The sequence below is a fragment of the Stegodyphus dumicola genome, chromosome 3 (assembly GCF_044657685.1).
Source record: "Stegodyphus dumicola isolate Sdum_Otavi_A_Nest chromosome 3, ASM4465768v1".
NCBI classification, from domain to species: Eukaryota; Metazoa; Arthropoda; class Arachnida; order Araneae; family Eresidae; genus Stegodyphus; species Stegodyphus dumicola.
In genome coordinates, this window is record NC_140770.1 from 236654452 (window position 1) to 236671096 (window position 16645).

Consider the following 16645-nt stretch of genomic DNA (forward strand, 5'->3'; position numbering starts at 1 on the left):
TCAGCAACAAACAGAAGGAACGCGACCTCCTTTAACATGCTATGGGTGCGGAAAAACTGGTTTTATCAAGTCTAAATGTCCAGGTGTAACCCCCCAAAGACTTCAAATTCATCAAATTTTGGCACTATCCAAATCCGATCCTGTTTATCTTCCCCTCGGACTGCTGTATTTCGAATTAGTATTGGTGGTGTTTCCGGTACAGCTTTCGCCGACACTGGTGCTAGTCACTCAATTGCAAGTGAATCCCTCTATCATATTCTGCAAAAACAAGATGCAGTTTTTGAAAAGATAACACTACAGGTGTCTTTCGCTGATGGTTTGGTATCTGAAAAAGAGGTACTTCGCACCGAACAACTCATTCTTCTCGAAGGCAGAGAGTTCAAAACTCCGCTCCTTGTGTTGCCTGATGCCAAAAATAACTCGACTCTGTTAGGAACTGACTTTCTTCAAAAAGCTAAAATTGTTTTAAATCTTGCTGAAAATAAGTGGAACTTTTCTGATGAACCTCGAAGAAAATATAGCTTCGTGAAACCTCATCAATCCCAAGTACTGGAAGAAACCCCAGTTGTTGTAAACAACTGCCGACTACGAGAAAATGAAGAACAGCAATTAACTACAGCCCAACGGCTTCCAACTGATGCATTGCTTAACAAATATCACACTGTCTTCAAAGTAGGGGGGAGTAACCACTAATCAAAAGCCATCTGGCTTACTTCAAATTCCAGTCTATGCTCAACGTTTTGAAACCTTGTCAATTGATCTTTTCGGTCCCCTTCCTGAAACACCGTCTGGTGAAAAATGGATTTTTATTGTGCAGGACTGTGCTACGAAGTGGACAGAACTATTTGCTTTAAAGGAAGCCACGGCCAGAGAATGTGCCACTATTCTTTTGGAGGAAGTTGCCCTTCGATTTGGGTTACCCAGGAAAATAATAAGTGATAATGGTACCCAGTTTACTAGTGCTGTTATGCAACAACTATGCTATATCTTGAACATTGATCAAAGTCTTACTACTGTCTATCACCCACAATCTAACCCAGTTGAAAGGAAGAATAGAGATCTGAAACCACGTTTAGCAATACTTGTTGGTAACGACCATCAGTCATGGAAGGATAAACTGCCAGTAATAAGGTTTGCTTTGAATACAGCCAAATGTGATTCAACTGGACATTCTGCTTCTTTTCTTCAATTTGCACGAGAGTTACGAACCTTAGATGATGTAAAGCATGATATAAAAGCCGTAATTGAGAACGATAATTTTGTTCCCGAAATTACTCCATATTTGAAACGTTTTGCAAGAAATGTACAACAGGTACGAGAAAGAGTCGAAATGCATCAAGATAAGCAGAAACGATATGCTGACAAAAAACGAAGAGAAACACCGAAATTCGTTCCTGGAGATAAAGTTTGGGTCACCCTCCACCCAATCAGCAAAGGTCCACTGAAGAAAACTGCTAAATTCATGCCCAAGAGAGATGGTCCTTATGTGATAGTGACTACAAGATCTCCAACTACTTATGATATTGCCGATCCTCATGAACCAGACAAAATTCTCGGCAAGTATCATGTTTCAGCCTTGAAACCATATCAAGATCGAAATAAGCAAAACTCAGCTCGTGTAATTAAAGAAAAGAGGACGCCCGAAACGTGTAATACCATCCGAATCTGCACCTGTTGCACAAGGTGCTGGTGACGCAAAATCTACTCCTCGTCAAACTGGAGCCCGTCCATCTGATTCTCCGCCCGCTGCACAAAGTAGACAAATGTCAGTTCCTGACTTCTTGACGAGACGTCTACGAAGTCAGAGGGGGGGATGTAACAGACCTATTTAAGTGTAATTGAACTATTTTATTCACGCCATGAACTCATGAACTGTAACCGAACTATTTTATTTAAACGCCATCTCGTGGCGATATGAAAAAACGTCAGTCGACCTCCAGCCGCCATGATGATAGTTTACTATGTTATGTTATTCAAATGTTTGATGTTCCATTTGGTATATGTTTCATTTTTATGTATATTTCTTTTGTTTGTAACCGTTCCTGTGTGCTCTGTTAATAAATCCTTTTTAAAGCTAGCCGGCATTAGTGTTTATTGAGGAACGGCTACATCACAAAAATTTAACATTGAAAAAAAAAATTTAACTTTATTACAGCTTACATTATCAATTAGAAAGAGCTGCTTAAAAGTTTATTTAACTTCTGATCTTTTAACTCGACCGATTTTGTCGTCTTGTGAAGCAATTTGTAACAGCTGGAGACCGATTTTTAAAAATATGATGTTTTCTGTTGTGTGTCAAAATTATGATCAAATAAAACATGTTAAAGTATCCGACTTTCTTCAGCACCCAAATTTTATAAATAAATCTATTATTGGTGTTACTATTTAAAATGACTATTTAAAATACTATTACTACTCTTTAAAATATTATTAAAAACATAATACTATTTAAAATGGCAGTAACAAGCAATAAACATATTACAAAAATATAACTTTCTTTCTTCCTTTCTTACATTTTGCATTAAAAATGTGTTAAATTTCAGGATTAACAGATATGTTTCCACAAAGCTATTTATCAATATTATACTTGCATTTTTTGTGCCTTATATTTATGAATGTATAAGGAGTTTAAGTATAAAATAAAATGTCTATTAAATATACTTGTTTGAGTACATGCACTAGCTATTTTTCGAGAAATTTCTGCCATTTTGTTCACAAAATTGGACGAAACACTTTTAGGTATATATATATATATATATATATATAAACTTTTAATCCATTTAATTCACAAGATTTCATAGAATATTTGTAAATATTTTCATAAAATTGCTTTACTATACTTTAGTATTTTAAGTTAACACTTTTTTCATAACAGGAAAGTTGGAAAAAAATCAAGTTTTTAAAAAAATAGGTTTAATGTAATGCAAGCACAAATAGGAGGAAAAGAAAATACTGCCAAGTAACGAAAATTAAATTGCAAATTGTTTCCGAGAGCTTAATATCAAATAAAAAGATTCAAAATCATCTTTTGATCATCACTGAAAGTATTCATATGAAAAATTTTCGTTTTAAAGTTATTTAAAATAGTCTGTATATCTTTAGACATAAACTTCCAGGTTTTTAAACAGAAGCTTCCGGTTCACGGTGTAAAACAACAGCAGCCATCATTCTCTTTCTAACTACCGGTGAAGAAAAAAAAAGTATTTTGGGAAGATTAATGTGCAAGCGTTAAAATAAACTAATAAAAATTTCTTGAAAAATTTCATCAATGACCATTAGCACGTAGTCAGATACGTTTCATTGCGAGTGAAAAATTACCCGATTTCTCTTGCAGCTAGCTTCTTAAATCTATCTTTCTGGCATTCCTTTACTTTCGGCCTTCTACAAACATGTTGTTTTTCTAGCTGTAGATACTCGGTTTGTTTAACGTGCTTGAATAACAAATCCGATAAGCTTCCTCGTTTTTATTATCCAGTTCATTAAGTTCAGATTAGCAAAAACAAATTTCGCTTAATGTAAAAAAAGAAAATCCCGTTAACTGATTAATTACCTAATTAAAAGTGACAAATAACATCACTTCATTGACTTAACTCACTTTTCAGCTATCGATGAAATTTCTTCTGTATTTCCTTCAACACAACGATTGTTTTTATAATATGATATAATATACTTTTGGATCTATTTATTTCACATACTTAAATTTTCTTTTATATACTATGGATGAAAAATATTGGGAAAGACTGCAAAGATCGTAGCTGAAGGAGATCTGAGGGGACTGAAATAAGCAGATTTTCCAATGGAATGAATGTGCAGAAATGATATCTTAAGGTGGTACAGACCAGTGGTCTCAATTTGGCGGCCGGAGAGCCGCACGATGTGATTTTAATCACAAGGCTGTCTCTTTAGAGCAAAAATTATAGTTACTATATATTTACTAATCTTTATTTGGTCAAAATCAAAAGTTTCGTATCTTTACATGATCTGTATCTTACTTCATGGATATATTCGTGAATGAATTTGCTCGCTTCCGCTATTACAGATTAAAATTATCAGCTTAAAGGAACAAGGTTATCGATAAAACACAAAATAAATAACTATTGTTTTAGTTTTTATGTTTTGTCAAAGTTAAAATAAGAATCTGATTAATTTTGTAGACTAATCTTTAGAATGAGTTATTGACAGTTATAGGATATTTTATTTTTAATTAATTTAATGTATGATGGAAATACTGCAATAGCGAATAATTTCGGATATCGTATTTCAACGAAAATACCCATCTTGACCGCTTTGAATTCCATTTGAACCATGTTTTTTGAGTTACATCTGTACGTACGGACAGAATAAAGGACTCTTCCACAAAACGAGTTGTAAAATGGATTCAAAAGAGCCTTTTTTCGTGACGTCTGTACGTAAGTACGTATCTAGCATAACTCAAAAACGAGTAGCCTCAGAATGTTGAAATTTTATATATATGATGCTATATTGTGTCTATATCCACTTTGTTACCCAGTTCGGTGAGCTAAGTTTTTTTTTTTTATTTTTATATATTGGTAAATTGGGGATATTTTGCTTAAAAAGTTATTGAACTATATTGTTCTTATGTTCCGGTGAATGTTTTTATGCCTTTAGTTAACCTGCATGGAATATTTTTAGAATTATCAACAGTATAAAAGTTGTTTAAGTTCCACTAAGCCTAACGACGCCGTTATTCGCTTACACTTTAAATTTAGTAGCATAGTGAATTAAGTCAGTTTCTTCACCAACTTTTGCGCCCCACTCGGCACCCCAAAAATCTGTCTTTCTGCCCAGTTTTAATTCATTTAAATTCTAATTTTTATTATATAAATTGTTTTTTAACGGTTTTTAATTGTATTTGGTGTTTTAGGTTTTTCTGCATTTTACAATTTTTAATGAAGATGTTTTGAGTTTTTTATGAAGACGTTTGTATTTTTTCCTTGCCGCGAAGTTAGAAGTGAATTGCTTGAATGAGAAATCTATCTCTAATGAAATTCGGAAAAATAAGTTTAAATGAAATGGAGCAAAAAATGAGCATAATTTAATAGGCCGTACAAATAAGTCATGTGCTGTCCTCATCAGATTTTTCATTCTCCGATAATTCTGTGAAACCTAATTTTTAATTTATTAATTATTTTAACAGAAGATTTCAGAATTTAATAAGTACAAAATATTTACATTTTTATGAAGGCCACTGCAAAAAAATCGTATTAATAGGACGCTCTTTGTAGTACATTACTAATATTCTAATAACAATTTTTATTAAAATAAAGTTTCTACTACATGAAAACTTATGAAAACAGGATTCCTTGCCAGTGTGGTTTAATTTACATTGGTCAAACTGAAAATGTGTATTACTAAGACAGCCTTAAAATTTCGCATTAAAGAACATGAGGCATACGTTAGAAAAAAGAAAACTCAGAAGTCCTCTTTTGCCCAGCACTGTTAGTCCAAAATTCCCACTTTCAATTTTCTGCAGCTTCTGGAGGCGTTTCCCATTCAAAAAACTGTTCTGTTCTAGTTAACGATCCTAATTCCAGTCCATCTTTACCTTTAGCCGCTATGTTTTAATTATGTTTAATTTTCTTGTTTCATCAGCAGATGTCGCAAGTAGCTAAAGTTCTGTTCAGCAATTCTTATCACCATATCTTATCTTGTTCATTTGCACCAAGGCAGTTGAGGAGGATGGTTCTGTTGTTAAACCATCGAAAGTAGTCCTGTAAAATTTACAAAAATTACGCTGATTCTTGTTAATTGACTTCTCCAATAACGAAAACCTATCTCTAAATAAATTGCCAAATTTTACGACTTACATACATTTACGCGGTAGAAAGAAAGAAAATAAACTAGTTTGAAGGAGTGCATAAAAACGAACTTTTTTTAGCTTCAAAATTTGGACCTTTAGCAATTATTTTAAATAGAATAAAAATCGAATCAAAATAATAACTTTTCCATTCTCAGGTTTAACAAAGAATATAACAAAGGAATAAATAAATATCCCTTAATGAAAGAAAATAAAGAATTAATTAAGAATCGAATAAATCGGAAGGTCCATACATTTTACTTCTCCATAGCTTTTTCAAACAAGCAAAAAATTAAATATTGTCTGGATTTATACGAGATTAAGCGATATATACAGAAATGCCTGCTTTCTTGTGGAAGTTTTCGTTCTCGATAAATATCATTCAGAAGTCTTCAAATATTAACTCAGCAGGCGTAGCCTATATTTAAGGATACTTACACTCTTTAGATAAAACTTTTAATTAATGTTGTCTCGGGGAGTATGGATCTCCGACGAAAGTCCTCCTTCCCATTTCCGATTAACTGGGCTACACAAAAATATTTTTATCACTCACATTTTCTTCCTCCCATTAAAGTTAAAATAAAATCTTAACAAAAACATAATTATATGTTTTGTTAAAACATATCACATGATAAAACTTGTCACAGTGGCAAAGTTAATCGTCATTTTTAAACTGGAATCATGGGTTTGTGATCAGTTATTTAAAATATACACTGAAGTGACAAAAGTCATGGGATAGCAATATGCAAATATACAGATGGCAGTAGTATCGCGTAGAAAATGTATAAATGCGAAGTGCTTTGGCAGGGCTTTCATTTGTGTTCAAGTTATTCATGTGAAGAGGCTTAGACGTGATTATGGCCGCACGACGAGAATTAACAGACTTTGAACGCGGAATGGTAGTTGGAGCTAGACACATATGTCATTCCATTTCGGATATCGTTAGGGAAATCAACATTCTGAGATCCACAGTGTCACGAGTGTGCCGAGAGTATCTAATTTCAGGCATAACATCCCACCATGGACAGCGCAGTGGCCGACCACCTGCACTTAACGACCGAGACCAGCGACGTCTGCGTAGAGTTGTCAATGTTCATAGACAAGCAACACTGCGTCAAGTAACCGCAGAAATCTATGTGGGACGTACGAGGGACGTATCCGATAGGACAGTGCGGCGAAATTTGTCTTCCTTGGGCTATTCCAGCAGAAGACCGACTCGAGTGCCTTTACTGACGCACGACATCGCCTGCAGCGACTCTCGTGGGCTCGTGAGCATATCGGTTGGTCCCTAAACGAATGGAAAACCGTGGCTTGGTCAGATGAGTTACGATTTCAGTTGGTAAGAGCTGATGGTAGTGTTCGAGTGTGGCGCAGACCCCACGAAGCCATGGACCCATGTTGTCACCAAGGCACTGTTCAAGCTGCTGGTGGTTCCATAATGGTCTGGGCTGTTTTTACATGGCATGGACTCGGTCCTCTGGTGCAACTGAACCGATCATTGGCTGGAAATGGATACCTTCAGCTACTTGGAGATCACTTACAGCCATTCATGGACTTCACGTACTCAAACAACGATGGGAGTTTTATAGATGGCAATGCGCCATGTCATCGGGCCACAATTGTTCGCGATTGGTTATAAGAACATTCTGGACAATTCCAGCGAATGATCTGGTCACCTAGATCGCCCGACATGAATCCTATCGAACATTTATGGGACTTCATCGAAAGGTCAGTTCGTGCCCAAAACCCTGCACCGTCAACACTTTCACAATTATGGACGTCTATAGAGGCAGCATGGCTCAATATTCCTGCAGGGGACTTCCAACGACTTGTTGAGTGCATGCCACGTCGAGTTGCTGCACTTCGCCGGGCAAAAGGAGGACCGACAAAATATTAGGAGGTATCCCATGACTTTTGTCACTTCAGTGTATTTAGACCATGTAATCTTTTTAAAAGTACATTCTGTATTTAAGGGATTCTTTCCATTGCCATTTCGGAAGAAAAATTACTTAACAGTAGGAATGTATAAAGGATTTCTTTTTCATAGACGTATATTTGATTTAAATTTAACATATAACATTCTGTTATAAAACTTAACATAATGTATCTTTCTTCTTACATTTCTGAGAAGAATAATCATGATCTGCATCTTTCTATGTATCATCTGTTGGCTATATCTAGTGTTAAAAGACTTCCATTTCTTTCCTACTAAGCAACGTCATGAACATAACTTCAGACGATTTCAGGAGATAAGTCACAACATCAGTTCTTTTACGGTGACTAATTTGAACGCGCCGCAAGAAACATATTGCGTTATCATTTTTTTTTCGCCAGATGTTCAAACGCCTGCATTTAATGGTTTGAACTGATCGGCAGAAATCCTTCGTTTTCTTAATGTGTATGCAGTTTGGTGCATTAATTTAAAAAGCTTCATTTTCAACCTTTTTTCCCTTTCTTATTAATTAAATTCATTAAGATACAACAGAAAACTAAATTAAAGTCTTTGAAGACTTCTAGAACAAGTCTGCAAATATTTAACGACGTAATCTATCCTTCTTGTTTGGTAAACTTTTGTCAGGTAAGATTAAAAACTTTTAGGAAGAACGAAGAAAGTAATCTCATCTTCAGTTTCGCACGTAATTAAAATAATATTTGAATATTTATTAGTCATTATATAAAAATCTGGGATTGGTGAAGGGAAAGGAAACGGGGAGTATGAATATTAATATGAATATGAATATGAATATTAATATGAATATATGTAAAATTTTTACTTAGAATTACCCAGTAACTGAAAACTGTCAAAATATAATGACGCTAAAAATGACTCTGAATGCGTTTGCTGCACTTAAATAGCAACTTCATTAATATTTAGAAAGCAGAAAAGGAAGCAGATGAAGCGGTTTTTGTAAGAAAACTTCACATCAAATTTTATAACTTATAAAAATATTCATTTCATTAGTCATAACTGAGCGACAAATAAATCTTGGCAATATGCAGACGTTTGTACATTGGTTTTATTCATTTTATTGCATATGACAATTTATCGTCAGAATGTTTTGAATGGCTGGATTTTTTTTCTGGTAATCATCATTTATTTCAAGCTTTATTTCAACTTGGAGCAAGATAAGAGGAAATTATAATAAATTTTCTTTTAATATTTTGAGATGTTAATTTTGTAGGACTTACTTAATATTATATCCATTACATATTATCCTTATTCAAGTCTTGCAGTACTTTATTTTGAATTTAAATTTAATTTGAATACATTATTTTTTTAATTTAAATAATAGTGGAGCTTTTACAGGTTTGATCTTAATAATAATTTCAAGATTTATTAAAAAAATTTAATAAACAGATCCAAAATACAGCTGTATAATTATACAACTTGCAACAAACGCAAAAATTTTCAAAACGGTTCAATAGCTATATTTAGGTATATAAGTATTTTGCAGTTTAAAGTGAAAAAAAGTATATAACATTGAGAAATATGCATAAAAGTTTAAATGACCTTTAAATGCAGACAGACACTAACAAACAGTGCGTTTTAATTTCCATTTTAAAACAAATATTTATGAAACCCATCAAGATTATTTTTTCCTCAATACTTGAAAAACGTACTGCATTTTTTACAGAATATATTCCAAAATTGTGCTCTTAAGTTATGTTTTCAGTTCAAGTCTATTACGCAAGAGAATACATGGCTGTTGAACAAAGAAATGGATGTAAACGGGTTTCACGTATCAGAAATGATCCCGAATGGGAGTCGCTGAACCGGAAATGAGCTTTGACGTCTTACGCTCAAGAAATACATTGATAGTTTGTCAAAATATAAACAAAGCCATATCAAATAAATGTAAATCAAATAAAATAAACGAAAAAATAAAATATTTCTACAATTTCGTACTGAAGTATATAATACTTGGCGCTAAACCCACCTCTAAACAATTATAGAAATGCTGCTTATGTTCATAAAACTTGTGACTTACATATACTGTATCAAATATACTACACTAAATACTTATTCATGTATTCAATCTGCTTTATATTTATTTCCATATTCACCTGTATCAAATAAAGTAGAGCAGATGTTAAATGTGTAGTTAAAAATTAAAATAAAATTATAAATTAGGTTAATTTGTTAATTAATTGTATTGATAATTTGAAAAATAAATTAAAGATCTTAGGCTACATTGAATGGCAACAATCTGAGAACTGGTTATTTTTCTCTGTACATGAAAAGTAAGTACAATGGCAATATGTGACAGATAACGGGAATCATAAATATCTTGGTAGCAAAACAAAACGTGTCAAAGCACGAGGGAATAGGTTAAACTAAAAATAAAAGTTAGACCCTTCTTTTACGAGACGAATATGCCAATAAAAAAATTCTCATCTAGTTTCAATAGCAATGATGGTATATATTTACATTATAGAATTATGTAAAATTAGTCAGAAAGTAAATTATCATAATTGCAAGATTATACATTTCGTTATTTCATTAGTTCATTACGTTAATTGATCATTAAGATTCTCCTTAAATACCAAATAGCCTCATTAAGGTATTTGGTTTTGTTACCTGGCTAATTTTCTCCTTATGAGAAATTTAGACACACAGTTCCTTTTGCCCCTGCACTTTTTTTATTTATGGGAGCCCTCTCCCACTCTAAAGCATGTTAATTTTATAGGACAGAAGACACGAATTTCTGTACCCTCGAAGATCAGTTTACGTTCTGCCTTGAATCCAAGGATCGTTCTATATGTCATGTGGAGCCAAATGTGCGAGTACATCCTAAAATAATAAATATCATTTACTTGAAGATTCTTGTGACAAAATTTAAAAATCTTTGTTACAAAGAGATTGCCAAAGGGAACAAAACCGTAAATATAATAACAGAAAGAATTCAAAATGCGATTTGGAATATAATTTTCAGGAAAACTATATATATCCTTAAATTTTAGGGTAAAAGTGTAATGCAAGCAAATAAGATCAAGGTAGGAATTCATACGAAGAACGAATTCACCGATGTCAAATTTCAGGAATTTTGTTCGGAAGAAAGTTTTAAGATTGTTAAATATCTAAAAATACACGCATATTCGGACACGCACTGTCATGGTAATTTAATTAGTTTAGCGGCAGAAGTTCTAGAAAAATAACTGACAAGCCGCATGCGGCTCTTTAACCAATTGGCCGTCTCTAATCTATAGCTTTATCATGAATAGTTTTAATGAATTTACTGTCATTTTGCATATGTATACATCATCTGCTTGGACATCTTCCAGCTATTCTGTATATATTTGAACCGATCACAGTTTTTGTTTGGAATCAGAGCAGACGTAATATCATGTACGTTTGAATAGCATGTATGTCTGATCAGTTGGATGGGAGATAACCGTTGAGTTAGCATGTATGTTATATTAAAATCGAATTCATAAAACTGAGCGAGTAGATCAGTACACCGAGGCTGAATGGCAGTTTATTTTTTACCTATTAAAAACACTTTAACTGAACAATACTTGAATTTTCCATTTTTTTTTAAAATTTAAAATATGAATAATTTCCCATGTACCACAAAGTATCATTTTGTATTACAAACTATCATTCTGAAATATTATTTATCATTTCATTAAGTTCTCAAGTTTAAGACCATTTTTGAAGACAACAAATGCAATGAAACTAACTTTGCTACCAGGTTTGCTGCCATGAGTACAGCAAGTTACAGGGAAATCATCTGTGATTTTATTGCTAAATTGAATAATATTAACAGCATTTCTTTCTGAGGGATGAGAAAAAATAGACAGAGGCAAAACATAATCATAACCAGAGACAAATAAAGCACATAAATTCTCGCTAAAGGCAAGATTGTGAAGAATTTTGATCTGTTATGCATTTTTAGCCCAAAGAAGCGTGAGCCCAGAAGAGCTATTAGTCTCAAAACGGGATTTCGCGTTGAATCACTATAAAAGTATTACTTTTAAGATTGTTTTCTACATGTTTATATATCATTTTAACGTTCCCTCATCTCATTTAGTCGTTCGAATGGTTTGTACGCTGGAATGTCCAAATTTGTAACAAACTTCGATACAAATATTTTCACATAATTACCGAAATTGTGAATTAATGGGAATACAATTTACGCATAATTTCCAACTGATTACCAGCCAACCAGAGTGGTTGTCCACGCGTGTACACTGTGAAAAAAAAAGAAGACAATTCTATAGCTTCTGTTCTATTCTGCCGATTGAAGAAATTCAAAATGCGTTTTTTATGTGTCGAAATGTCTATGTGTCGAAACTATGTGTCGTTTTTTATGTGTCGAAAGCGGATATATATTAGATTTATATATAGCATTGTTCTAATATAGGTATTTTGGCACAAAATCGGACTTTTCTGAAATGACATACGAATTTTTTTTTTCATATTTCGATTGTATGACTCAAATTATACCAATATATTAAAGTTTGTAAAATTTGGTCTGAAATTTACGGAGAAATTCAAAAATTTATCTTGATGCATTTTTTTTTTTTTTTTTAGTTTGCGCTAATAATAATTCACTTGGCTAAATTTCTAATTTATAGTAACCTACTTTCGTTTTTTTTTTCATTGATGCACGAGTGGAAAAAAGGCCCATCGTTCATTCTTTCAAATATCTTTAACAAAGTGCGTAAACTACATTTTCGTTATTATAAATACGCCAAATTTCAAAACACGCCAAAATGTAAATTCATGTATATCTTAGGAAATTTAGAATAAAAAATTCTAATTTTTTGCAGGTGTGCCTAGAAATATATCTACTTTAAAATGATGTTAACATTTTTACAGGTTATAATACAAAAAGTTTTTCAAAAAAATATTTAAAAGTATAAGTTTAAAAAATAAATCATAAAAAATGTGCGAATTATATTTGGATTACGCCTAAATTTCGAATTTTGGAAAAAAAAATCAAGTAAGTTTAATAAAAAAAGAGATATTAATAAACATATATCAAATTCAATTAGCAGTGAGAAGCTAAAATGTTGAGAGCTAATGTTTTAAAACTACCCCAAGCGACTTTTACAAAACTTAGCAACTTGGCATAATTTGAGTCGTAGAATCGAAGTATGGAAAACAATTTTCATGAAATTTCGGAAAAGTCCAATTTTATGTCAAAATATCCATATTAGAACAATGCTATATATAAATCTAATACATATCCTAACTCGCGCCTTCGAGACATGAAAAACGCAAGTTGAATTTCGTCAGTCGGCCCAGTAAAACGGAAGATATAGAATAGTTCCTCCCCTCTTTTTTTTTTTCGCAGCGTACATGAAAGCCTACTGTCCGCCTAATTAAGCAAGACCTTACGACCGATTCCAAGACTGATATCCGACCGATTTTAAGTCGCTGGATAATATCTGGACATTAATCATGTTATTTACTTAGTTGTGCTTAAAGTACTGTAATTTAACCCTTAACTAATTTATTTCTCATCGTGTCATTTATTATGTGCAATAAATGCTTAAAATTATACCCATCTCTTTTTAATCATTTTCTAAATTCTTTAACATAAAACATTTTCGTATTTCTAAGTATCAAGATATCTCATTTTTAAAGCGTCAATTCTGCTGTTTTGTTATAGTGAGTAATAATTTATGTATTAATCGAAATAGACTTTATTAGCAATTGCCCCAACTCGAGAATTGTTAAATTAAATAGTAAAGTAACTAGTGTATTTATTTTTTGTCTAGGATCAGATGTCTGAGACATTCTGTATATGTCATTTATAAAGGCATTTCATAAATTAAACAAACTACTAGAATTTAAGAAACCAACAGGCGCAATTCATATAAATATGTTTCTAAAGCTAAGATGCCATATATAATAATTATTGTTAAAATTGTAGTTTTCCTTACCTGTTAGAGTCATAAGAAAGGCATAGGCTTCGCAGAGGAATTCGCCAAAAATCCATTTCCTGTTAACAGCAGACGCAAAGCTCATGGGTGTCCCAAATGCTGAAATTATAAAATCACTGACACTTAGATTAAGTAAGATGCTGTTCATAGGTGTTCTGAGTTTTTTAGTTCCGCCTACTACTATTATAACCAACAGGTTATTGAAGCATCCCAGCAACATGATGAAGAAGAGCACTACAGCAGCTATGCTATACCCAACAGGTGACAAGTCTTCCACGGTAGTTAAATTCATTGAGTTCTTCAAAGGTATCTTTGCAAACTGAGTGCTGTTTACTATCATTGTGGATGGTAAACTACTAAAATTCAAGGGTGATGCGCTAGTAGCAGACATAGTCATGAGAGATTTTATACTTTTATTGGAACAGAATTCGTGTGGCCAGAAGATTATCTAAAGATATATCAAATATTTTTTCCTATTTCAGGTTAGAAAAGATAGTTTTTTTTTCCAAGTTCCGTTCCAAAGAAGGATGTCACTTTTGATATAATGAATAATAATAGACAAGTGGATTCTTTATCTGAGTAAATGAGAAAAATTTGATTTCAAATGTTATCACAGGCAATAATTTCTTGATAAATCTTTCAATTTCCTTAATTAATCATAGTTACTGGTATCACAAAGAGATAGGTTACCAGTCTTATAACATTATTTTCTTAGATTCTAAAGGTAAATTATTCATATGTTTTTTAGATCTGTACACACTGTCTTCTTAAAAGTTTTGAATCAAATAGCCGTTACTATACCAAAACTTTATATTTTATTAGGCTATGTATCTTAAAATGCGTGTCTTGCAGTACCAGTTGAAAAAAAAAAAGAAAACATTTAATAAACTTTTTTAATAATCGTCTAAATGCAAATTCTGCTTTATGCCGGCTGTTTCTATAAAACAAACAAAGCATACTACAAATTTATTATATAAATAAAAAACCCCGTACTAAAAGTCTGTTACCTTATAAGCGAAACATGCAAATCAGGGTGAAATTAATATTTTTCTTAAGAGATTTTTTTAAATATACGTATATTAAAAATATCTTAAATATAAATATATTTTTTAAAAACGCTATTCAAATTTTGTTATTTCTTTTATAGACAGTTTTCATAAATGAAGGCTAAGATACGCATTGTAGTACGAACTTAAAATGCAAATATTACCACTTTTTACAGAATTATCTTAATATTCTTTCATTATATAAAAACTTCTTCTATGCAAAATTTTCTGAATATCATTTGTTTTCATTTGACTCTTTGCAAGCAAACAGATAATCTTCAATGAACTTAGTACAATTTCATTTGTTTAATATTTAAATTATATATTTTAAAGTCACTTACCTACTTTATTTGCGATTAATTTTGCGAAATCTAACTTCATTCGACATCTATTTCACACGTTTTACAATAATTTGAATCTGAGGTTTCTTTAGTAAAGCTTGAGTGATGTAAATTTCAGTTTAATGTCCATACACATTGTTTTGGAGCTCTGAGTCTTTTCAAAACTCTCCTCCTTAAACCATATTTATGTTCATGGCAGTACAGTGTAAGCTCGACGTACAGTACATCTGTTCATATTATAAAAATCAGATATTTATAAGTTTACCAAGCTTTGTGATACTGTCAGTCCTTTTGTGTTACGTGTAGATCTTTTAAATCTCTAATAATCTCTTCAAGTTCTTAAACTAAAAAATTATATTCCTTCTAATAATTTAATTAACCTTAACTTCAACTAATTTTATAACATTTATGTATTCTTTAAAATAAAAGAATTCGCTTTCAAAAATGATATCGATTGCGAAACTAAAGTGAACGCTGGCATAAATTCACTCTAAACTTCACAAGAGTTAAAGATTAAGTCGGCAAATACGATTGGAAATAACTTTTATATTTACTCAACCGAATGCAGCAGTCAACACGGAACGAAGGTTCCGTCACATGTGTCTTACGGTTAAGATTCATCGTACACGTAAGCTCCAGCAACTCGCTGGAGAATCTGATGGAATCGCTGTTCATCGCGTGCATTTATATACCTCTTTACGTCGTCCGAGCTCCAAAAAAAATGGACAACTCCGAAACCAAAGCTGCGACTGCGCGTTTTCAGATAGCCATGCGCTGTAACATAAAGCGCTTGCTTTGGAAAGGCAGGTTCATTTCAACCTGGAATATTCAGTTATACATTCATGTAAGTTATCTTTTACCAATTTAAAAGCAAAAAATTTATCATTACGACTTTTATTGGTGTTCCCTTTACCCTCTGCAGTGTGAAAACTTTTTCCATTTGTTAATGCAATCACTGAAATCAATCTCAATCAAGATTCAAATATCTAGACGAGTATATTCACTACGTCCGTATGTTTACCACTATTCATGCTCACATTTGTCGAGCATATTACTTACTGATATCTACGCTTGCTGTTGCAAAAGATCTGTATGCGAATCATTGTATATTTACAAAACATTGATTTACTTCTATCTCGTTATTTCATATTCTTCTTACTATTTTTCCTATGAACAAGTTCGGTTTATTTGGCTTGTTTTAAATCCAATCACCCTTTATATGGATTTATAGCAGGCTGGATTTGCATATGTTGCGAATAGTAAAAAAATTTAAACTCTGCTTTCCTAAAATAATTTTTTTAATGTATTTTATATTTACATTTTGTGCATTTAATTTTACAAGCACCATATTTTTTTACTGAATTCAGTATTTTTAACTTTCCTAATTTTTACTTTACTTTAATTTTATTTAAAAATTTATGTAGCAAATGCGTGTTATTTTTTACCAATAAATGCTGAAAATGTACCAAAAATAATTCGGCACTTTTTTAATTTCTCCAGGTGAAAGACATATAGCATCTTTATTAGGTAAGTATAAATATAACATT

General features: G+C 32.2%; 1 protein-coding gene across 1 annotated transcript in view; it reads right to left on the bottom strand.

Annotated features, from left to right (window-relative positions):
• The window catches only part of LOC118183024 (green-sensitive opsin-1-like), a 248901-nt gene extending 234431 nt beyond the window's left edge, over positions 1–14470 (bottom strand). The window contains exon 1 of the mRNA XM_085812395.1: positions 13712–14470. Within this exon, the coding sequence (XP_085668521.1) occupies positions 13712–14108 (397 nt within the window). The 5' untranslated portion in view covers positions 14109–14470. The remainder of the gene's footprint in view (positions 1–13711) is intronic.
• Positions 14471–16645: the final 2175 nt, after the last annotated feature.